We start from the raw sequence: 23947 nt of genomic DNA on the forward strand, positions 1-23947 counted from the left end.
TCTGTTCAGTGCCAGATATCTTTAAGTTGCCAGATTTCAATGCACTTCTGCAACCTGAACACATCCACATCTGTGCTGTAACAAGCACATGATTTCAGTGTAAAGACAATGCTCTCTCTTTGCTAGGCTTCAGTGCCTGTCTCACACTTAAGACCTACTAGAAACTGCAAGGGAGTATTCAGTGTTTGTCAGTGATCTAGTTTTCCCAGTGGCAGATAAAGATTAATTCTGGGCTGTTTTCAGCCAAGCTTACCTGATGAAGGTCATTAAAGTATTGCTACTTAAACACAGAGCAACAGGCACTTTGAGTAATAAGCATAAATCAACAGTACAAAAAAATAGGCAGAAACCAGACCACTCTGCAAAAATCAAGGACAGATGAAAAGCCACTCTAGTACTTGTGTCTACCTTGGATGCTCTTGCTTTCTTTAAGGCAAGCCTTGATGACTGGATGGGCACCCTTAAATTCATTCCAGGCCTGACTTGTTTTGCCCTCCTGGAGGCAAGATGTGTCCCATGGGGGTGGGGATTGACAAGGTGATTATGCTTCATGCACTGACTCCACCTTGCAAATTCTATGAATCAGGAGTTTATAACATGGTAACAACTTTTTTCTTAAAGTTCTGAAAGAATTAAATACATGAGTGATAACACATAGAGAACATGAGAAGAATCAGTGCATTAATAATAATATAATAGTAATAATAATAATAATAACAAAAAGAAAAAAATATCTTCTTGGGAGAATCATCCTGAAATTTTTCAATAGAAGACTTGTACTTCTCATATCATCATCACTGAGAGAAGTATCATGTGGTTAGAGAGGAAGGGTCTTAAAAACATTCACAATTTATAAGCAAAATATAGCCAGCTAACCTGTCATAGTTTCAGAAGGTAATCAATCAACTGTTAAGGTATTTTAATATTTCTGAAAGGACTTGTATGCAAAGACATTTCTGCCCTCAGAGTCAGCAGTTTTTGAACTATCGGATACATGCCTTAGTCTTCACCAGTGTTCTCCCTCACAGTAGGAATAGTAGTACACTTTCTATTCTAAAAAAAGAGAATTAGTCTCTTATGTTTAAAATGTAAACCTCTAAAACTATAGTCTGCTAGAAAGCAAATCACAATAAAGTGAGCATGCATTTCCTTAAAATTAGTATGAAAGGACGACAACAGCGGCGCTAAGGAACTGTTGGCTCTTATAGTGATCAGCTTACATATCACTTTTACTGGCATTTATATATGTAAAACCATTTAAAGTGCTAACATTTATTAACATGGGATACCTAAGGTGAACAAATCAGAAAATTTGCATATAAAGAGAAATTTTTTCTTACCAAGAACAATACTTAAAGCAGCCTTCAGTATATAATTACAAAACACTGTTAGAATAATAAATCAAGAATTGTATTTGTCACTGCAAAAAAATGGCCAGCAGATGGCAGTCTTAAAACGATAAAGTACTCAGGTGAGAGGCAGGACAATGGTGGCTTTAGTAAAGAGGTGAGAAAAACTAAATTCTTCTGCAATTACTGTTAGTGTTTACACAGCAGACTTCCCTGCCAACATGCTTTAACTGCTGACAGTACTAACTCGTATGTTTGGCATTGCTAGAAATGTGCAGGCTGCTTGCATGCCAGGAACAACCTGAAATACAGAAAATATTTTAAAATTACAGCAATGACTGAAATTGACAGCAACCTCATACCTGTTGTTGTATTATCATGTAATGGAATGCTGCTCAGAGACTCATCTGACACATCTAAAGGGTCCCCTCCTTTCAAAAACATAAGGTGTTTTCTCGCAGCTCCTTCCAGTTTGATCACATGACTTACTTGCTGCAGAAATATGAAGTTTCAATAAGCATTTAAGAAGCAGATTACTTTGAAGTTACAACATGCTAACAGCTGCTGTAATTCATTTTGCTGAGTTAATCTGCATAGAGCAATACATTATTACATTCATCTGCAATATTACATCCATTACATTTTAAAGAATTGCAAGTTATCAACTATTTGCTGCTTCTGAAAAACATGCATGAATATAATTTACGAAATATAAAGTAAATTAACATGTCATGTGTAAAAGCTATGTCCCTAGAGTCTCACGACTCTTGCTTAAACCTGCTACCAAAGACAGTATTCATGGGTGACTTTAAATACCCCTCTATAGATTGGGAAACTACTTCCTGAAACTCACAGCCACAATGCTTCCTGGACTTTATTAACACAAACACCCTTGAGGAGATCGTGCATGCTCCAACCAGAGGCACATATATTCTGGATCTGGAATCACTAATACAGGATAGCATTGCCCCCCCCCCCCCCCCCCCCCCGTCACATCCTCACTCGTGAGGTTGGATCAGAAAGATGTCTCCTTTGAAATAAAAATCAACCCAGAAAACCCAGCTAAAGCAGTGAACGTTACTAACTACTGTAAAGCAAACTATTTCCTATGAAGTAACAGTGTCAAAAATTCTAAGCTCTCCTAAACCTGAGACCACAGCTACCTATGCAGAATTATTCACGGAGTCCCCTACACAAACATGTTAATGGCTGCATACCTAACAGAAGTACACCCAAAATAAACACGAAGAACAAACCCCATTGGTAGAATCCTCACCTAAACAGGGTACATAATAAAAGAAAAAAAAAACACATGGCCAAAATCAGGTAGAGCAACTCCCTTAAAGACAAGTGTTCTTTATACGACTAAACAAGAAACTACTAGGTCTAATTAAGTCCAACAAGGCCAACTTCAAGATTAGGATATGCCCACAGGGTAAGGGCAATCGCAAGGCCTTCTTCTACTCTGTCCAGAAACTTAAAGTTAACATACAGCAGTGTGCTGAACTGGTGGAGAATGGCACGACCTTCATCAGTCTGGGTGACATACCAAATCTATTGGCTGATAAATTCATCTCAAAATTCACCCCTACACCACCCCAAACTCTTCTGGTGAAATCCCCTCTACCATACTTCCCCCAATTATTAGCAGTGAGCAGGTATCGGCAGCACTCGTTAAAGCCAAGACCACCACCTCTGTGGGTCCCGACAACATCCCTGGTTCTAAAACATGACCTATTAAGACCACCTGAGGCACTCTTCAACTACAGTCATGTGAAAGGCTAGTTCCAAGTGAAAGGAGAACCACAACAGTCATTTCTCACCACAAGGGCGGACCTTGAACCAACTCAGGGAACTATAGACCAGTTTAACGAGCATAATATGCAAAGTCATGAAACAAATTATCAGTAAAGGATACTAACAACTTATGGACACTGGTCCCATCCCAGTTTGGCTTTGTTAATTAAAGGTCATGCCTACTTAACTTGGTTAGCTTCTTTGAGAGGTTCATCAAGCAATGGAGGAAGGTAAAACAGTACATACTGCACATCCTGTCCTGGTTAAGGTATTCAATAGATTATTTAACTCAGGCATTGTTGGCAAGCTCTCTGAGCTAGGCATAAATCTCCACATAACTCACTGGATTGCTGTCTGGCTCACAGACAGGACCCAAGAAGTCACGATCAGTGAGACTGCCTCTACCAAGAGACCAGTCACCAGCAGAGTACTGCAGGGCTCTGTACTGGGCCTGCTCCTGTTTGGCATCTACTTCTTGGAAGTAAAGTCTAATGTTCAAGGCTCTGGCTCACCAAGTTCACAGATTACTGTAAATTTCCCCCAAGATACTAACGTCTTGCAAAACAGTTAAAACACAGACAAATGACTTGTGCCAAAGCCATGGCCTAAAACAAAGTGTCAATAAATGCATAATAATGCCATTTGGGAAACTGTCAATCCAAATTAACTACTCAATCGATAAAGCACCCTTAAGATTCAACCCAAATAAGGGATTTGGGAGCATACAGACAGCAATCTTGTCTTTGATCAACATGTAGCTAAGATGGTAACAAAGTCATTCTATGTCACCCAACCTATAAGTAAGGGTATGGCATCCAAGTCAAATTAAGTTATAGTACCACTTTGCTCAGCCCTTATCAGACCTATTGAGTCCAATGCCCTCTTTGGTATGTACCTAACCAGGCAGTTGCAACAGTTGGAATGCCCACAAAGGTTTCTCAGCAAGAGAATTCAGGGCATGAATACCCTGTCCTACACTGATCACCTAAATGCTCTTTCTCTGTCTCTGTATTCAGTCTCCTACGGGCTGCTGAGAAGGGGGTCTCCGACTGCCTTACAGGGCTTCCTAAGACCCAACTCTCATGGATCTGCTGCACATGTGCGAAACAAACAGCACCAGAAACACTAGATCCAGGTATCTTAACTTTACTTGTGACATAAACAGAACACACTGGAGAGAGAGATGTGTCCCAGAGAATCCCTGTGCTATGGAATAGGCTTCCCATCCTTGTCAAACAGAGTTCATCCCTGACCCTATTTAAATGAAGCTTTGAAAATTGGATGGGAAATCATAAATGTATCCCCGGCCTGGTCTCCATGTCCCTTATGGACAGAGGCAGTCAATAAGAAAACTGTTATCCTAACAACTCCCCTCACACAGACACACACAAACACAAATCCATTGGCCTATACGCGAGATCCAAATGGGTCAGAGGTGTACGGCTAAACTTTTTAAGGACCCTAGTGGTTAGTTAGCCTAGTAACAACCTATGAACCTATGGACAATAAACTCAGTGCTTAAAATAGCTTGACACAGTTGCTTAGCACGATTCAGACATGAAAAAAATATAAAGTAATAAAAAAGGTTCCTGTTGAACTAATTTGATATCAAAGAGGACAAGGTTTCTCAGATATTAAGGTTTACATAAACATGGGAAGATCTAGAGCTAAGAAGGCCTAAATGTTACAGGTGGCTCCTGTGTAGCTGTATGTGATGTACGCTCCACACTCATCAGGAAGTTTCAGACATCCTTACATCATGTAACATTTCTTTAAGCAATACATTTTGATGCCCTACCACCCTTTCAGATGGGAACCATGTCTGATTTCTCCCACTTCTGCCCTTTTTCTTCAGCTCAGTTCCTCCTATTTACCTCTGACAATGTGGTATGTCCAAATTACATTTCATTGTTTTAATTCTCTTTTGCAAATTCATTTTTAACATTTTTCCTAGAAACAGTTGTGATGAGATTATAAAACAATGATCACATTTGCCCCATTTTCCCTAGGTGCTTAGTTTCTGCATGCCTGCCAGACATCAGCCTCCCACCTGAATACCTTAATTCTCCTTGCCACTGGAGAGCCCCCAACACCACAGCCAGTCTTGCAGAGAGGAACATCATTTAGACAGCCATGGATGTAATTTGCACATCTGCTGATGCTTGCAGTGAGTGCATTTCTATTGTACCCTAATCCTAGTGGCTGACATGAACAAACACATGACTGAGAGGCCTACAATGCCCTCTGGAAGTGTGTGCTTGTTCCCACCATTAAAATAGAGAGGGCTACCATCAATGGCTTACTAGTATCATGGCTATTTCTCTGGTCTATACTGTACCACTAGCACCAGCAAGCCTCTATTTGACTGTGGAATACAGTCAATGACCAGAAAGTACAGTTATTTAAGTAAACTTACAATAATAGTAGATGTTCAAATGATCAGTGCTACAGTAGCCTTAGCAATGTAGGTAATATCATGCTAAGTATATAACAGAGGCCACCTTACAAAGCTTAAGGACACATTCCAAGTGCCCAAACCATTAACCAGCTTGAGCAGTGGTGAAAAAAAGAGTGGTTTGGGTACCAAGCCCTTTAGAGCTTCTATGCCAACTTAGACAGGGAGGCTAGGGCCCTGAAAGGTTAATATCAGGAAAATAAGAATAAAGGTCCTCACCCTGACAACAAAAACATACAGAAATAGGGGTCGGACTGAGGGAGTGGCAATGGCAACAGTGATCATTCAAACATCTGCTATTATAGTAAATTTACTTACTCCACTATACTATTTGCATCATTTGATCACTGCTGCAGTAGCCTTACCTATACAGGTCGACTACCATTGCTTAAACTGACTAGGAAGAAGAATGAGGGTCCAGGAGTCACTAGAGAATGCTCCTAGTAAAGTTTATCACAGATATGCAGAAGGAATTTAGTTTGTAATGCTTTGTAAAGCTATGCACAGAGGACTAAGTTGCCGCGTCTAGAATATTTATAGAATCTTTTGCTTTCCAAGAAAACACAGATTAAGCCAAGGTCCTGGTAGAATGATTCTTGACCCTGCCTAGAACTCCCTTTTTGTGGTGGATATAATAAAAGGTAATAGCATGAGAAAATAATTTGGATATTGTCTTTGATGCATGTTCATAAGTCTGTAGGTGAATAGTAAGCTAACTGCCCTGAAGGGCCATTTTAAGCCTAGCCAATAACACTAGATGTTGTCACTTCTTCTTACCTTCAAAAAAAATTAATAATTGATCATGGTTTTTGGAAGTTTTAGTTCTATCAAGATAATTTTTTCTGTTGTCTGTGGACATTCAGAGTATTCTATATCATTTCCCTTTTGTTTTTATGTAGTGGAAAGAAGACTGGGATGAACAGCTTTGCTGAAACTAAACTCAGATACCACTTTAGACATAAATGAAGGTTTGGTTCTTACTGAAACAATATTTTTGTGGAAAATGAGATAAGGCTAACCTGCCATGAGAGCTTGCATTTCAGATTCTCTTCTTGTAAAAATCAGAGCAATCAGCAAAACTGTTATTCGTGTTAAAAACCTCAAGACAGCCTGATGAGTTAAAATGGAGAAAAAGTTAGTTTATCCAAATCAAAATTTAGATCCCAAGGAGGAGACGCCTGTCGTCTGGCAGGCATGGTATACAAGACCGCTTTCAAAAACATTTTCACAAGGGATTTCATGCAGTTCTTCAAGTTGCTTGTTGGAGCCAACTCAGCAGTTTTCGTGCTCCATCCTCGAGTCTATTTAATAGCCCCATTAAGAAATGTCCTTCCTATAATGCATCTCCCCCTTGATGCCTTAGGACCATGACTCAACTGATATGAGTACCCAAGGACCTTATATGCTCTTTCTGGAGGATACTTCAGACCTAAGAAATAAGTAAGTAGGAAAGGTGAGTGGGTTGTCATATTGGATGGACTGGATTGAAATTATCCATTTTTATAGTAAGTACATAACTTTTGTATCCTATGGAAATGCTGGGTGGTACCATGATAGGAGATCCTTCAGGATATAAGCACCAAAGGATGCTCTAACCCTGGAGGTACAGCCAATTTACAATGTTTGATGAGGGTATGCATTGAAAACCAAGTGGCAGCTTCACAAATCTCATCTAAAGAATGGGGTCTGAAAAAGGATGTAGAAGCTCTAGTAGCATGTATTCTGTATTTACTAGAAAAAGATTTGTTGTTGAGAGAATAAATAAACATTATGCAAGCTGATAATCATCTAGAAAGTGAAACTTTGGACAACTTTTTCTCAACTTGTCCTGAGCAAATGAAAATCTGCTCATGTTTTTAAATTATTCTGTCGTGTGAAAGTAGAAGTGCAAGTGTGTATGTACATCCAAGTTATGAAGGAAGTATTCTCCTCTAGTTGCATAATTCAGAAAGAAAACAAGTAGGTGAACGGGGTGAGAAATGTTTCACTCACAAGCCACTTCTGAAATAAAACTAAAGGAATGATTTGTTCTTAAAGATACCCAATCCTTGTGGAAAATCAAATACGGACAAGAAAAGGACAAAGTGTGAAGTTCTGAAATAATTCTTGTTGAGGTGACAGCCACTAGAAAAATACTTTTCTAGGAGATGAATTTATGTTTTGCTGAAGAAGCCGGTTTGAACAGAGTTTAAAGAAAGCCTCCAGCATAAATTTCAGGTCCCAAGGAGGAGCTGGGTCTCTAGCAGTTGGTCTTAACAAAAAGGTATACTTTAGAAAAGACTTGCATAGCTTGAGACAGGCTTGAAAGAGTCCGATAACTAGAGATAGCCACCAGACGAATCTCAATTGTAAAAAAAAAAAAAAAAAAAAAAAAAAACTAGAATTTGAAAAAGAATTGCAAGAAAGTGTAGGATGTCTGTTATGGGGGTTGAGAAAAGATCAGTGTTTTGTGGACAAGCCCGATACATTTATCTTTTCTACTTCCTATGATAGATCTTTCTGGTGAAAGCTTTTGGAGAAGCTATTAAAATCTTAACTTCTTCCTTGGGAAGTGACTCATATTTTGCCATTATAAGACTGAGACTCTTCACTTACAAATAATTGTTAGATATAAGGTAGTATAAATATAGTAGAGTAGGCCTGAAAATATAAATTCAGGTCTGTGTCTTCATTTCATACATTCAGTTTCAGTAAAAGCAGAAAGGGTAGTTTTAGATAACCTTCAGCGTAAGCATGAGACGTGCAGGAATAACAGCTCTCAAGGGAAAACTATGTGCTTTTCTCAAGAGAATGTTATAGGTTCATAGGTTGGTACTAGTCTATCGGCCCTAGGGCCTATACAAGCCTAGCCATAGCAATTCCCTGGCTATTTCTTCCCACACTATTTACTTTCCTGGACCCCTGTCTAGCAGGGCGACTGACGTGATCCCCAGGGTGAATTTCCTTTCTCCCATCCAATCGTCAAGGTTCCTTTTGAAGAGGGCCAAAGAGGCGCTCTGCTTAACATGTATGGGCAGTCTATTCCAGAGTCTGGGGAGTCTCTGGGTCAGGAACCTATCCCTCCAGCATGTTTTGTTTATTGTGATGGCAAGGTTTAGATCCCTGGAGCGTGTGCCTCTGAGGGATTGGGATTTCTTTAAGTATAGCATGTCCAACAGCTCTGGGTTTGACATGGCCTTGTATGTTAAGCAGAGATCACCTCTGAGTAACGATATGCGACAGAGTATAGCTGGAGTTTTTTTAAGGCGGTCAGCGTAGGGCATCTGCTTTAGGCCTGTGATTCTTTTAGTGAGGTATTTCTGTGGCCTTTCCAGTTGTTGCAGATGTATTGAAAGGTACATACCAAATGGGGCGTTGTATTCTATAATGGGTTTAATGAGGGATGAGTACAGTGGGACAATGACCTCCTTTTTTCTGGATGAAAAGTCCTTAGTGATGAGGTGTGCCACATGGAAGAATTTCCTGACTGTTGTGGCGATGTGGTTATTGAAGGTGAGACCACTGTCCACCTGTGTCCCTAAGTCTCTTATCACACTTTCGGTGTTTAGTGTACTGCCACCTATGTGGTAATTCATGGGTACATGTTTTCTCCCAAAGGGGATAACTATACATTTCTTGGCACTGAACTTGAGCCCATGGCTCTGGTACCAAGCATCTGTTTCTGTAAGGCCCTTTTGTAGAGTATCCACATCATTTGTGGATTCAATAATGGCTCCCAGTTTGCAGTCATCTGCAAACTTTGTTAGCCAGAGTCCCTTAGTGTTGGCCTGTTCTTCAGAGAACTATGTGCTTTCTCAATGGAATGTGAAGACTTTGCAGAGATAAAGAACAAACAGGTGCATGAAATAATAAATATTGTTTGGATGGTACAAGGTCTGGGAATCAAGGTTGAAACAGTGGATACAGCTACCGGAGAAAAATTACAGAACAAGAAGTAATATAATATGTATGTTTGAGACTAAAGCACTCAAAGTTTCGGTTCAAGCCTTATTGAAATACTTTTGTACCTTCAGTTATTTGGTATAATATGCTGCTACATATCAGCTTGAGTGTGCTGCTGTGGCATTTATATATGCTGCTATTAGACTCTGCTGCTCACTCTTGTTGTTGTTGTGTCTTTTCGGTTAGGGGTCGCCACAGCGGAACTTCGGTCCGCTAATGACTGGTAGTTGATTTTTACGTGCTGAGTTACCAGCCCTGATGCACAACCTTCAACAAAGGTATGCCCATTCACGCATGTCTCCATGCAGAAGACACTCTAGCTAAGAATCGAACCGGACAGCATCTTACTGTGAGGCGACAATGCTACCGCAGCACCACCACCGCAGACACTACTCTGTTGCTCACTCTATTAGTATGAAATAAATATCAACAGGACTTGTTCATGGGACAGATTTGTGTCCCAGATACTCCCCCTTCTGTGGAATAGACTCCCTCTCCACGTCAAGGAGAGTGCCTCATTAAAGTGCAACCTGGATAACTGGATGGGGAACAGAAATTACACCCATGGGATTCTACATGTGTCTCTGAACACTGAGGAAGAGTTGTTTCTAAACTTGAAAGCTTCGTGGTTTTCAGTTTTTTGTCTTCATTAAAGCTCAGTGAGATGGTTGAGTCCCTTGTTTTCTTCTGCTTTGGATTTTTTTTGGGGACCCATTTGGACTTTAGGAGAGTGTGTTTCGTGATATTTTTAATGCCACTGGATGCATCACCATATTTAAAAATCATGGTATGTTCATAGTCATTCATATTATTGTCCTCGACATTTAAATTGGTTGAAAATTATTTTGTCTTTTCACAAATGCTTCATTTTTAATATCTTTCAGCAACTTCAGTGGGTAACCTCTGCTCAGAAACATATTGATAAATCTGTTGATTTCAATGGAAAAACATGCATCATCCAACACAATTCTCAAAATTCTAATCATATGTCCTTTGACAAGGCTCCATTTTTGATGGTAAGGATGATTGCTTGAGAAATACAAAAAATTATTTTTATATGTCTGTCAGTTTTATATATAAATTAGATTTAAATACATGAATCTGAGCATTTTAGATAATATAATGTCTAAATGAATAGACTCCCTCATTTGCATAATTAAATGTAAATTTCAGAAATTCTGTTGTAGAATTAAAAAAATAGGAATAGATCATCCAAAAAAATGGGCATAGGTAACTACATAGATTATATACTGAGAACTAAACACTAAAAACATATTGCTGTTCCCAATACCACAAAACTACATTAGCATATAGGGGAGAACAGCCCGCCACCCCTGTCTTTTAGGTTCATAGGTAGGTACTAGGCTATCTGCCCGAGGGCATTTATAAGCCTAGCCAGTGTGTGTCAGCTTTTGCCACCCCATTGATTAATTAACTGAGGCTCTGTCAAGAAGAGCCAATGAAGTAATCCCAGGGGTGTATTTTCTGTTACCCATCCACTTGTCAAGGTTTCTCTTGAAGAGTGTTAGTGAGGGGCTCTGCCTACTGTAGTGAGGAATTTTGTTCCAAAGCATGGGGAGTCTCTGTGACAGGAATCTATCCCTCCAGCATGTTCTATTTATTGTTGTGGCGAGGTTTAGCTCACTACAGCGAGTGGCTCGCAGTGACTTGGATTTCTTTAGATGGAGCATGTCCATCAATTCTGAGTTGGACATGGCTTTGTAAGTCAGGCAGAGATCACCTCTGAGTAAGTGATATGCCACTGAGTACAGCCAGAGTTTTTCCAGTCGGGCTGCACAGGACATATGTTTGAGGCCAGTAATCCTCTTGGTGAGGTACTTTTGTGGTCTTTCCACCTGTTGGAAGTATCTTGAGGTACATCTCAAATGGGGCATTGTACTCTATGATGGGTCTGAGTGACGAGTAGAGGGGCACTATAACCTCTTTATTTCTAGATGTGAACCATTTAGTAATTAGATGGGCTACACAGAAAGATTTCCTAACTACTTTGGCAATATGATTGTCAAAGGAGAGATTACTATCTACCTGGGTCCCCAGATCTCTTATTACCTCTTCTGTATTAAGGGGGCTGCCACCTATGTGGTAATTCATGGGTGTTTTGTTTTTCCCAAATGGGGTGACTATGCATTTTTTGGCATTTAGCTTGAGATCATGCCTTTGACATCAGGTGTCCATCTCAGTAAGGCCCTTTTGGAGAATGTCTGTGTCAGCCGAAGAGTCAATTATGGCTCCCAGTTTGCAGTCATCAGCATACTTGGTTAGCCATAGTCCTCCTGTGTTTGCTTGTACTTCTGAGAAGTATATGCGAACCGTAGGGGTCCCAGGACCAAGCCTTGTGGGACACCACTTGTGACTGGTTTAGAGTCGGACCTGGAGCCTGCTATTCTTACTGTGTGAGTTCTGTCTGTAAGCCAGTTGGCAACCCATCTCATGACGTAGGGGTTTATGTTCAGGCTGGTGAGTTTTTCTATAATTCCCGAGTGCGGAATGATGTCAAAAGCCTTGGCGAGGTCAAGGTAGGCTGTGTGAACCACCTTCCCCTCATCTATGGCCTTGGTGACCGTCTTGAAGATGTCAACCAGGTTTAGTAGGCATGATCTGCCCTTAACAAAGCAGAACTGGGTCGGGTCAAGTGTTTGGAGGTTCTCAATGTCTTTGTTAATGAGTTCAATGATGATGCGCTCCTTAGCCTTGCAGACCAGGCTAGTCAGGCTTATGGGGCGATAGTTACCAGGGTCAGTTGTGGCCCCTCCTTTGTGGAGTGGAATAACCATTGCTGTGCACCATTCTATGAGCACGTAGCCTGTGGAGAGGCTGAGGTTGAACAGTGCGTTTAGGTGGGGGGTTAATTTGTTCTGTAGTTCGTGCAAGACACAGCCTGGGACACCATCTGGCCCCATTGGCGCTGTGCATTTGGCTTTTGAAAGGGCTGTTTTCACCGGTCTGTGATTTCCAGGACACTACACTTTTCCGGTATTGTGAGCCCTTTTGGGGGTAACAGGGGGGGTGGAGTGTGCACTGAATCTATCTGCCAGGATGCTGGCAATATCAGTAGGTTCAGTATATTTTGTGCTATTTTGCACTAGCTCAGAGCATATCTGCGAGTTGCCACTTAGATTCTTGACATAGCTAAAGAAGATTTTGTGGTTATCTTTCGAATCCTTGGCTATTTTTCTTTCGAAGTTAGCCTTGGATGATTTTATGAGGGACCTGAGTTTCTTACTGATACTGATCAGGGATGTCTTTCCTTCTTGGGATTTGCTTTTTTTCTGAACTAGTTTCCTCCTTCTATTGTATAGCCTGTTTATGGCAGGGGTCCACCAAACTGGTTTCCTTCTCTTAGGAGAGTGAGTCTTGGCTTTGCTAGGGTGGCACAATCCATGCTATATTCATCTTCAAGGTAGAGAAAATTATTTTCCAACACCAATTCAATAAGTTATTAATCTCAGTGTTTTGTAGGATGTCACATTGTAAGCATGCCTCTCTAAACTACTCCATACCTGTATAGTGTGGTACATTGATGGTACCAAATAACCGACCATAGTGGTACAACACCTGTTTTATATGATGCAAGAAATCCCATGAATACTTTAGGATATATGGGAATTTCTTCAGGAAATGTTTCAAAGTCCCATCAGCGCATACTGCTAAGGAATGTGTTTTTGATCCAGCTGCAGATGCAATAGGTCACATAGGTGGATTGTGAAGATTTTTGTGTATATTTGGTATTCCAAAAATTGCAGGAACCACTGGATGTTCTACCAATAAAAAATTGTAGAGGCTGTAATCAATCACTGCTTGGTCTACTAAATCTTTCAAATCAGACACATCTTAGAATAAAAAATATGAATCTCATTTTTAGAAACCCTAGTATACTGACTTTTATTATTAAGGAGAGCATACATTCTAGTCAGATAATCAATAGTATCCATCAGGACCACCCCATCCCCTTTATCTGGCTTCATTATTCTCAAATTTTGATTGTGTTAACTCATTAAAACACATTCTTTGGTTAAGTTTAATGCTGCAGGGTCTTTTAATGGTCATGCAAATTTTCTGATAATCATGTTCGCACACTTTTTCAAATACAGCTAGCATACCCTTTCTAGTAAATTTTTATCCACTGGTAGAGTTGTTGTAGCATTCTTTAAATAGTTTAAAATTTAATTTGTGTACATATAATTTGATGTCTATTAAAGCATCTGCTATATCAAGTTTAAATTTAGGAACAAATGTAAATCCCTCACCAAACAGTCTAAAATGTTCATCTCTGATAAGCTGCTGGTTGAAATTAAAGATCTTAAAAACATTATACTCATGTAATGTAAGATAAGGTTCAACATCAAAGGCACTAGGGATGTTACTAAAAAGAACATCAACACTAGTTATTATTTCCATCTCTTCTGGAAATGTTAGTTGCCTGAACCTGTGTTGTAATACCCCAGATTCTCTGTCTCTATGACCCCACTATCAATTCTTCCCCTTCACTGCTGCAGTAGCCTAAGCTATGTGGGTAGATTTCCATAGCTTAAAACACCTGGGATGTAGAAGAGGGAGGGTCCAGGAATTCCTGCAGAATGGTCAAAGCAAAGGCTGGGCTAGACCTGGAAAAGGAATCTAGCTGGTTGTGCTTTGTAAAATTATGTACAGTGGACCAAATTGGTGATTTTAGACTACTTCAAAAGTCCATCCCTTTCCAAAAAGCCATATATGAAGCCAGTGTCTGGGTAGAGTAAGATGACCTTGCCTGGAAGAGTTTTGTTGTGGTGAGAATAACAAAAAAGGTAATAGCATGAGACAACCACTGGGAAATAGTCTGTTTTTTTTTTTAAACACCATTATTGAATTATCACTTATAGAGACAAATTTACATTTATACAAAAGTAATCAAGAACCGCACACAGGAAAACCACAGTGCCCAAAACAATGACAGCAAGGCTGCAGCAACCAGTAAAAGTAACACAAAGGAACTGCTGAGTACCAGGAAAAGAGAGCTGCCAATTTTGAAACAAACTTTATTACTGTAAAACCAACAAAAAAATTGTAGGATGAAAAACGGTGCGAAAGTTAAAACATTTAATTTTTTTTTTTGGTTTTACTGTAATAAAGTTTGTTTCAGAATTGGCAGCTCTCTTTTTTCCTGGTACTCGACAGTACCTTTGTGTTACTTTTACAAAAGTAATCAAACTATATTAACAAATTAACATTAACAAACATACGTCATATATATTGCTATATATCATATAACCTATGCAGTCTCTTTTGACACAAGTTATCCCTTCTTCTTACATTCACTAGAAAATAACAACTGATAAGAAATTCAGAAAGATTTTGTTCCACCAAGAGAAAACCTGAGCTGTCTGTGGACATCCAAAGTATGAAGTATCCTTTCTTTCTCATTTTTGGGTTCAGGAAAGAACACAGGGAGATAGTTTGGCTTAAAGTAAATCTGGATATGACTTTAGGCCTAAAAGAAGAATTAGTTCTCAAAGAAATCCAATCTCAGTGGAAAATGAGATGGGGTTGACCCTCTAACCGTTTGTAACACACATACTCTTCTAGAAGTCAGAGAAATAATTAAAACTGTTTTCCAAGTTAAGAACCTCAAATCATCCAGATGAGCTGGTTCAAATGAAGCAAGTATTAACTTCTTTAACACAAAATAAAATCCCAAGGAGAAGCCACTGGTTTTCTTGGAGGTCTCTTGTGCAGCATCTCTTTCAAAAAACATTTTGCCATGAAAATACATTGAAAGGGGAGGGATCCATGGGCAAACATGCTGAAATGGCCAACAAATAAACTTTGATAAAGGTGTAAGAAAAGTTATAAGCTAGTAACTGACATGTATATTGCAAAACCAGAGAAATTCTAGCCTTGAATGGGTGCTTATTTTGCTAGCACCAACTAGAAAACAGTTTCTATTTTCTTCTATACGGTTTTCTGGTAGAAGTCTTTCTTACCTCCATTAGTCATGTTGCACATCCTCAGTAAACACGTGTCTAAAAGGTATTAAGACCCTATCATCCAAGCAGTCCGTTGTAGTTACTTGGGGTTGAGATGTATCAAAAATCTGTTCTTTGTGTAACTACATCAAATCTGTGAGAAGGCCTGTACTTACTGCCCTTGGTCAACTCAAAAAGAAGGGAAAACCACTGTTGCTTGGGCCGGAAGAGAGTTACCACCATCACTGGGATTCCTTCTGAATTTTCAGAAGTATCTTGGATATCAGTGGAAAAGCATACAGGAACATTCCATCCCGAGGAAAAGAACAGAAAAGAAAAGTCATCTGTCTTTCAAGCCTTGTGTGGAGTCCTGGAGCAGAATTTTGCTGGTTGATTGTTCAGAATGGAGGCAGAAAGTGGTCTACCTGGGAAACTCCCCACAGATGGATCAAATCTTGGAAGCCCCCCCCCATCTATTTTCCATTCTTGAGGGTCTGTCTTTGCCCTGTTCAGCTTGTCTGCCTCACAGTTTTGCTCTGAAAGAATGTAGGATGCTTGTAGAGTGAGACTGTGCTGTAAAGCTATATCCCATGCCAATGTGGCTAGTCTGCATAGCGGGTAAAATCTGTTTCTGACTTGCTTGTTTATGTACCACATCACTGTGGTACTGTTTGGAACTACTTGAAGAGTTCCTGGGGATTAAAGATGATTCAGAGAGTTGAAAGGCTTGATAAGAGCTAGCAGTTCTTTTATATTTATGTGCTTTGGCCTGTCTTTGTTTTCCCAGAGACCTTGCACTTTTATCCCCCTTGAAACTGCTCCCCAAGCAAAGTCTGAAGGGTATGCAGTAACAGACTTCACTAGAGCAGGAGGGAAGAAGGGGAGACCTGGATTCAGGGATATTTGATTTGCCACCAAGCGATTTCTCTTTTCACAAATCCCGGAACTGGATTTTGGAAAGATAATGGATGTTGGTGATGTGACCAAAGACATGTTGGATACCAATGTATCTTCCTCATGTGGCATCTTTCAAGAAGTACAATGAAAATCATGGATGCCATGAGACCAAGAATCCAGAGGAGTTCCCTTGCAGTGTCCAGAGTCTGAGTAGAAAGCCCCTAGAGTAGATCAAAATATACATCTATTTTTGCCTGTGGAAGAAATGTTCTATGTACTGAGGTGTCTAGCAGACACTACAGGAAAAAAATCCTGTGTGACAGAGTCTAAAAAGATTTTTGAATGTTCTCTTGGAATTGCAGCCTCTGTTTGAGATCTTAAAACCCAAGTGAGAGATTCCTGACATTTTGAAAGTTACTCTACAAAGATATGCAATTCATCTAAATATGAAACAATGCGGGTAACTTATAGCCCGCAATGTGCTATAACTGGAGCTAGACACTGTGAACACTCTTAGAGCAGTGGATAGCCCAAATGGTAAGGCACGGAACTGAAAATGTGATCCAGACATACAAAACCTTAAGAAATATCTGTAATCTGAATGAAATAGAGGATGCCTGGAGAGTGAGATTGTGCTGTGGAGCTATATACCAAGCTTATATGGCTAGAATGTAAAGGGGGTATAACATGGTTTCCCCTTGCTTGTTGATATACCACCTGACTGTGGTATTGTCTGCAATATAGTGACATTGTCTGAAACTACTTGAAGAGGCCCTAGAGGCCAAAGATGGTTCAGAGTGTTGAGTGCCTTGATCAGGGCAAACATCTAGATATTTATGTGCTTGCATCTGTCCTTGGTGCTTCACATCCCTTGCACTTTTACCCCTCCTGAAACTACTCCACAAGCAAAGTCCAAAGCATCTGTGGTGACTGACTGTTTTGCAGCAGGGAGGGAGAAGGGACGATTTTGATTTAAGAACATCTGTTGTCTCCTCCAAAAGATTTCTCTTCTGACAAACCCCAGCACTGGGATTTCAAAAGAAAAATGGTATCTATGCTGGGACCAAAGAGATTTCAGATACCACTGTATCTTTCTCATATGGAGTCTTGACAGGGATATCATGAGAATCACACATGCCATGAGACCCAAAATCTAGAGGTATTCCCCTCACAGTAACTGAAGTTTGAGTGAAACACCTTAGACACAAATCTAAATAAAGATCTATCTTTTCCTGAGGAAGAAAAGCTCATTGAACTGAGGTGCCCAGTTGACATGTCAGGAGCACAATCTTGTGTGAAGGGGTCAGGAAAGACTTTTGAATGTTCTCTTGGAATCCCAGCTTGTGTAAAAGATCTCTCACCCAAGAAAGTGCTTCCTGACACTTTGAAAAAGACTCTCCTAAGATAACAAGTTGTCTAAATATGTAAAAAATGGATACCCTCTGGTCTACAATAAGCTATAACTGAAGCCGGATAATTTATGGACACACTTGGTGCAGTGAATAGCCAAAAGTGAAGGTAGAGAACTAATAAAAGGAACCAGATACTCAAAATCTTAAAGTCTAAAATCTGGATGAATAGGGCTGTGATTATAAGCATCTTTTAAGTCTAATGTTACTAGGAAACTTGAAAGAGGAAGAAGAGGCAACGGGTTGTGAAGTGACATCATTTTGAATTCGGGCATTATCACAAACAGATTTAGGAAAGAAAGATCCAGAAATGTTCTCCAATCATTTTTTTTCTTTGGCAATAGGAACATCCTTGAATGAAAACCCTTCCCCACCTGGAAAGAAGGAACTGGTTCTATCACTCTTTGTGATAGCATGTGATGAACAACAGTAGGAAACTGTCCAATCTGGAGGATGAAGGGTCCACTGGAAAGGAGGAAATTCCTCCCACTGCCATTTGTAATCTTGATGACTTATATTCAGAACCCATTTGTCTGAAGAAATCTGTTGCCAAAGAGAAAAAGTGGAGATTAAGATTTTCTGGAAGAAAAATGTGGCCGGGGTGTGAGTGGGACACAAGGTCTCTTGAATAGTCATTCAGACATACAGGACTGTCCTTGGTTTTGGGAGGTTAGAAGCTTCTTTTTGGAACTCCCTCGCTATTTCTTCTTAAATGTCTGTTTACCTGAATTCTGTTAAGACTGTTTATTCTACATTCAGCCAAAATTAGCAGAGGAGAAAAGATAATCCGTGGGATAATTTAGAAAAAGGTGGTTGAAAATCTTAGAATCTTTGGATAAGTTTGACCCTTTCATCAAATTTTTTGATCACCAATGCAGCAGAGTGGACAAACATAATCTCTATCCACGGAAGAATTAAAAAAATCATTTTTATCAGCATCTGGAAGATTCTGAGAATGCAGCCATGCAAACCTCCTCAAAATAGTATCAGTGACCACAGCCCTGGAAGAAGTATTAACAGTCATACACAAACTGCAAACAATGAGCAGTGCCCTGTGCAACAGAAGAAACAGTTATTTAAAGCAGATTTTTCCTCACAAGAAGAAACTGCAGATAAAGCATTGGTCAATGCTTTCAAAATTTGTCAGAACAAACTTTAATGTATGAGCCTGACAATTCTAATTTTTGAAAATCAAAACTGCAGAAGTGTATTCTTTTTCCCATACCTATTAATAATTTTCAAATTCTTATCCGAAAGAGTAGGATTGGAATTAACTACGTGCATAGCTTAGTAGCAGTGGGATCAACTAAGGTTGTAGCTGCTGGGTCACGTTTGGGAATAGTGTATAAAAAATTTAAAAGAACGAGGAACTTAATACATTCTATCTGCCTTTTTAGGAGCAGCTAACTACCAAGAAAATTGTAGGCAGTAACACACACATCCTCTAAAGCTGTCAGAACAGGCTGAATAGGTGTAGGTTCCGGAAAACCCTTCTACAACAACTCATAGTATTTTTTGAGGACCAGAGAAACATCACGTTCTCCCACAGAACACACTGGCGCATTCTAGCAATATTTTTCAGGGAAACAGAAACCCCCACATGGAGAATCAGAAACTGTGCTCTCCTCTGAATATGAATCAAAAATCTGAGGAAAAAAAATCTGTCCTTGCATCTTCCTGTTCAGATTCAGAATCTTGAATATCTTCAGGAAGAGAGGAATACCTTTTTCTTTACCCAGAAACTACTTTACAAGAAGGATCAATAATCTGAATTAAACTGTGAGCCAGACCCAGTAAACTACTGTATATCCAAATAAATCTGAGGAGGTGTAGATACATGCTTGGTTTTTGGTTTATTTTTGACAGGAAAAATGAGGCCATCTGTGTTACTAATGGCAGCAGTTGTTTCCCCAGGTGGGCACAGCATTCTGACAAAACAGGGAAACCTTCCCTATTTCCTCTTCCAGGATCAACAACAGTGACACTCTCTTGCCTACTGAGGGGGCTCCAACCGTTGCAGAGGAAGCAGCTGAGCCCATTCCATAGTGGCAGTGGCTGAAGGTCTTACACCAGAGGGATTTGGGGTAAAAGATGAGTGGTCTGAGGTACAACAAATGGCCACAGCAGAGCCACCTACATGTGGTTGAGCAAATCAAGTCTGCTGTGGTGGCAAAGGCTGTTTGCTTAGCCTTTCCTTTCTGTGGCTAGAAGAAAGACCTAGTATGGGACTAGTAATCTATCTCTTCCTGGTCAAGCCAAAATAGCACCACTTTCCTGTGGAAGACAAGCAGCAAGTGCCAGAAAAACTACCAGTCCACAAACGTCTCTTTTTTTAACAGAGAAACACAGTAAAAGGAACTTTCAAACATTATGCCAACCCCACCAAGGAAAAATAAACACAATTTCTCCACATAAAATGTTTTCAGTAGTTAACACTATTTTAACTGACAGAAAAAACGAGTGCTACATTTAAAAAGTACATTACATTCTCGAGGCAATACATTAAAAAACAACACTCCTTGCTTTAAAATAACTTTCCTGAAGAGGAAAGTAATAAAGCATCAGTAAATATAACAACATGGAAATGTTTTCCCCAAAGGAAACTTATCTGCCCAGGAAAGGAAAGCACAAGTCAACTGTTGATCTCTCAAAGTCTGAGAAGAGTGTACACTTTGTCAGCTAAAAAGCTCTGAATGGCTTAGCTCCCAAACTTGTCTTTTACTTAGCTCAGCTCAAGCTGCCTGACAGTTTGGGTGTGTGGAAGGTGCACTGAAGTTTTGGGAGGTGGGTGACTGTTATAACCTTCGCAGGATATAAACCATATTAGCTAAGGCTACTGCAGCAGTGATCAATATAATGAACATAATTTTGTTTCCTCCTCTATAAATATAAAATACAACATGAAATTTAAACCTAAACAAGAACAAATCTGAACTGTACAAAGGAGTTACAGACAGACAATGAAAAATGTGGCTGGGGTGTGAGTGGGACACAAGATCTCTTGAATAGTCATTCAGACATACTGGACTGTCCTTGGTTTTGAGAGGTTAGAAGCTTCTTTTTGGAACTCCCTCGCTATTTCTTCTTAAATGTCTGTTTACCTGAATTCTGTTGAGACTGTTTATTTTACATTCTGCCAAAATTAGCATTGGAGAAAAGAAAATCCCTGGGACAATTTAGAAAAAGGTGGTTGAAAATCTTAGAATCTTTGGATCAGTTTGACCCTTTCATCAAATTTTTTGATCACCAATGCAGCAGAGTGGACAAACATAATCTCTATCCACGGAAGAATTAAAAAATTCATTTTTATCAGCATCTGGAAGATTCTGAGAATGCAGCCATGTAAACCTCCTCAAAATAGTATCAGTGACCACAGCCCTGGAAGAAGTATTAACAGTCATACACAAACTGCAAACAATGAGCAGTGCCCTGTGCAACAGAAGAAACAAAAGTTATTTAAAGCAGATTTTTCCTCACAAGAAGAAACTGCAGATAAAGCAATGGTCAATGCTTTCAAAATTTGTCAGAACAAACTTTAATGTATGAGCCTGACAATTATAATTTTTGAAAATTAAAACTGCAGAAATGTACTCTTTTTCCCATACCTATTAATAATTTTCAAATCTTTATCAGAAAGAGTAGGACTGGAATTAACTACGTGCATAGCTTAGTAGCAGTGGGATCAACTAAGGCACAAGTCAACTGTTGATCTTTCAAAGTCTCAGAAGAGTGTACACTTTGGCAGCTAAAAAGCTCTGAATGGTTTAGCTCCCAAACTTTTTTACTTAGCTCAGCTCAAGCTGCCTGACAGTTTGGGTGTGTGAAAGGTGCCCTGAAGTTTTGGGAGGTGGGTGACTGTTATAACCTTGGCAGGATATAACCCATATTAGCTAAGGCTACTGCAGCAGTGATCAATTAATGAACAAAATTCTGTTTCCTCCTCTATAAATATAAAATACATGAAATTTAAACCAAAACAAGAGCAAGTGTGAACTGTACAAAGGAGTTGCACACAGACAATGAAACGCTTACTTCCAGAATTACTGGAAGTATTAAACATGCTTACTGGCACAGTGTTGCTTTCTTTAAATTCCAGGGAAGAGCTGAAATGACAAGAGTGTGGAAAAAGCCCCTTCAGTTCACTGTTAATAATTTTTAGGCCTTTTAAATACTACTTCTCATACTGCTATAGAGACAGCATGCAGGGTTCTGTCAGCAGCTATGTTCAGCAAATAATCCAAAAGGTGTGTAAACTATGAAAATTGTTATGAACTTTATGAAATAGCAGAGTAGAGAGACTATCCTGAAGAAAGACTACTGACCAGCTGATTTAAAAACAGGGTCTCATTCTCTCCAGTTACTTGAATGTACTATATTACAGAACAAAAAAGTTTCACTGCAGTGATCTAAGTAAGTAATGAAGAAAAGGCACAAATTAATAATGAAATCCACTTCCATTGTACCCTAATTCTCGTCAAAGGAGGCAGAAATGAAAATTTTCACTATCTACATGAAAGTCAAAGTTTTCCTGGCATACTAACTGACGCCCAGCTATATGAAAGTATCCACTTTCAGATTTGCAGCATTTGGTTATGAAAGATCACACACAATGAAATAAAACTCTTATCTATTTAATAAAAAAAAATATGCTCAGTGCAAGCAAGTGTATGATGTCAGAGTCAGCAAACGACGTACATTAACAGGAAAGTGTTTTTTTTTCTTCCATGTTATACAACAAAAAGGAAAAATGTATTCCTGACCATGAAAGTACAACTATGGTTAGGCATGGACACAAAAGGGCATCTACTCTATGACAAAATGTACTTACGCTTTTGCAGAAGTGTACTTTTTCTATTTAAGAAAGTTTATTGTCCATTCTACACTGACTTCAACAGTCATTTCATTTGTTTTATCCATTTATCTTGCTTACTGTAGTTTACTGCTTGAATAATAATGGTTTGCTTTGCATCACAACTTGTGTTCAACAGGAGTAGAGATCATGACAAAAAACTGAGACTTGATCCCCAGAAAAACACATGACAAAGGATATCAAATAAAAAGCATGCGTGCGTGTTTGTGTGTGTTATATAACTAGATCTATCAATCCGTCTATATATAGAGTTATCTTCCTTTTTTTCTTGTTGCTATTTCCTTCTTTCTAAAGTGGTTCTTTTATTTTCATTACTACTGAGATAAAACTAATGTCTATCGTTCTGCCTTTGTCTGGCTTCTGTTTCAATAAATGGAAATCATATTTGTTAAACACTCCTCAGGTGGACCATATGTCTCTAAGATCTGTTAAACAATATAATTTGAGTTGCTGCTAGTAGTGTCTTAGTTATTTCAGGTATCTCTCTACTTTTACTTTGTGAAATTTGAACATTTAAAGTAGTTTCCAAGTATTTTATTCTTCATTAACTAGTACTGGGTGTTTTGTCTGGTTTCTGTAGCTTCTTCAAAAATGATTTTAAGGACTATGAGTTATTTTAATAATAAGAGTCATAGTTTAAAATCATTAGAATTATTAATTTCAATTTGCTTATCCTTATCTGTTTCTCATTTTCTGAGACAGCCCACCGTGGACCAAACACTGCAAATCAAATGCTACAAAAGTGCTCTGTGGACTTCAAATATATACAACTAAAAATGCTTGTTAAGTAACAGCATTATTATCTGGAATAATATGCTCCTTTAACATATTACATGTTATGCAGTGGTGATCAAACACATCCTGCAATGTACAACAGAGTTATTTGCTTAGTTTATGTGGAATAACACTTCAGTAACTATAAAATAATTAAACAGAAAAAAAAATATTTAAATAACAGTCATACATAAACCATAGACAGCATATAAGTATGGACTAATCAAAGTCAACCTTCTACTAGTGGATATGTGAGCAATTTTTGACACCAATGGCTCAATTGGGGGAATTTCCTTTACATTCTTTACGACAACAAACATTCTTTACGACTATGCAGGTTAAAAGCATGGGTCCTGCAAAATATAGATTAGATTTAATACATCACATTACCACTGTAATGTGTAACAACAGAAATAGTGTATCTATCTGGGATGTGGACAGAGAATGCCACCACATGCTGAAAGTGGCAGAACAAAGGATATCTACACAAG

At 39.1% G+C, this 23947-nt stretch overlaps 1 protein-coding gene across 2 annotated transcripts in view; it reads right to left on the reverse strand.

Moving 5' to 3' along the window:
• CFAP74 (cilia and flagella associated protein 74) overlaps nucleotides 1-23947 on the reverse strand; it is a 3161205-nt gene that overhangs the window by 228761 nt on the left and 2908497 nt on the right. For both annotated transcript variants that reach the window (XM_044062943.1, XM_044062944.1), the window contains exon 35: nucleotides 1712-1841. In XM_044062943.1, coding sequence (XP_043918878.1) covers nucleotides 1712-1841 — 130 coding nt within the window. The remainder of the gene's footprint in view (nucleotides 1-1711; nucleotides 1842-23947) is intronic.

Source organism: Protopterus annectens, chromosome 2.part1 (genome assembly GCF_019279795.1).
Source record: "Protopterus annectens isolate FY-2018-M chromosome 2.part1, PAN1.0, whole genome shotgun sequence".
NCBI lineage: Eukaryota > Metazoa > Chordata > Ceratodontiformes > Protopteridae > Protopterus > Protopterus annectens.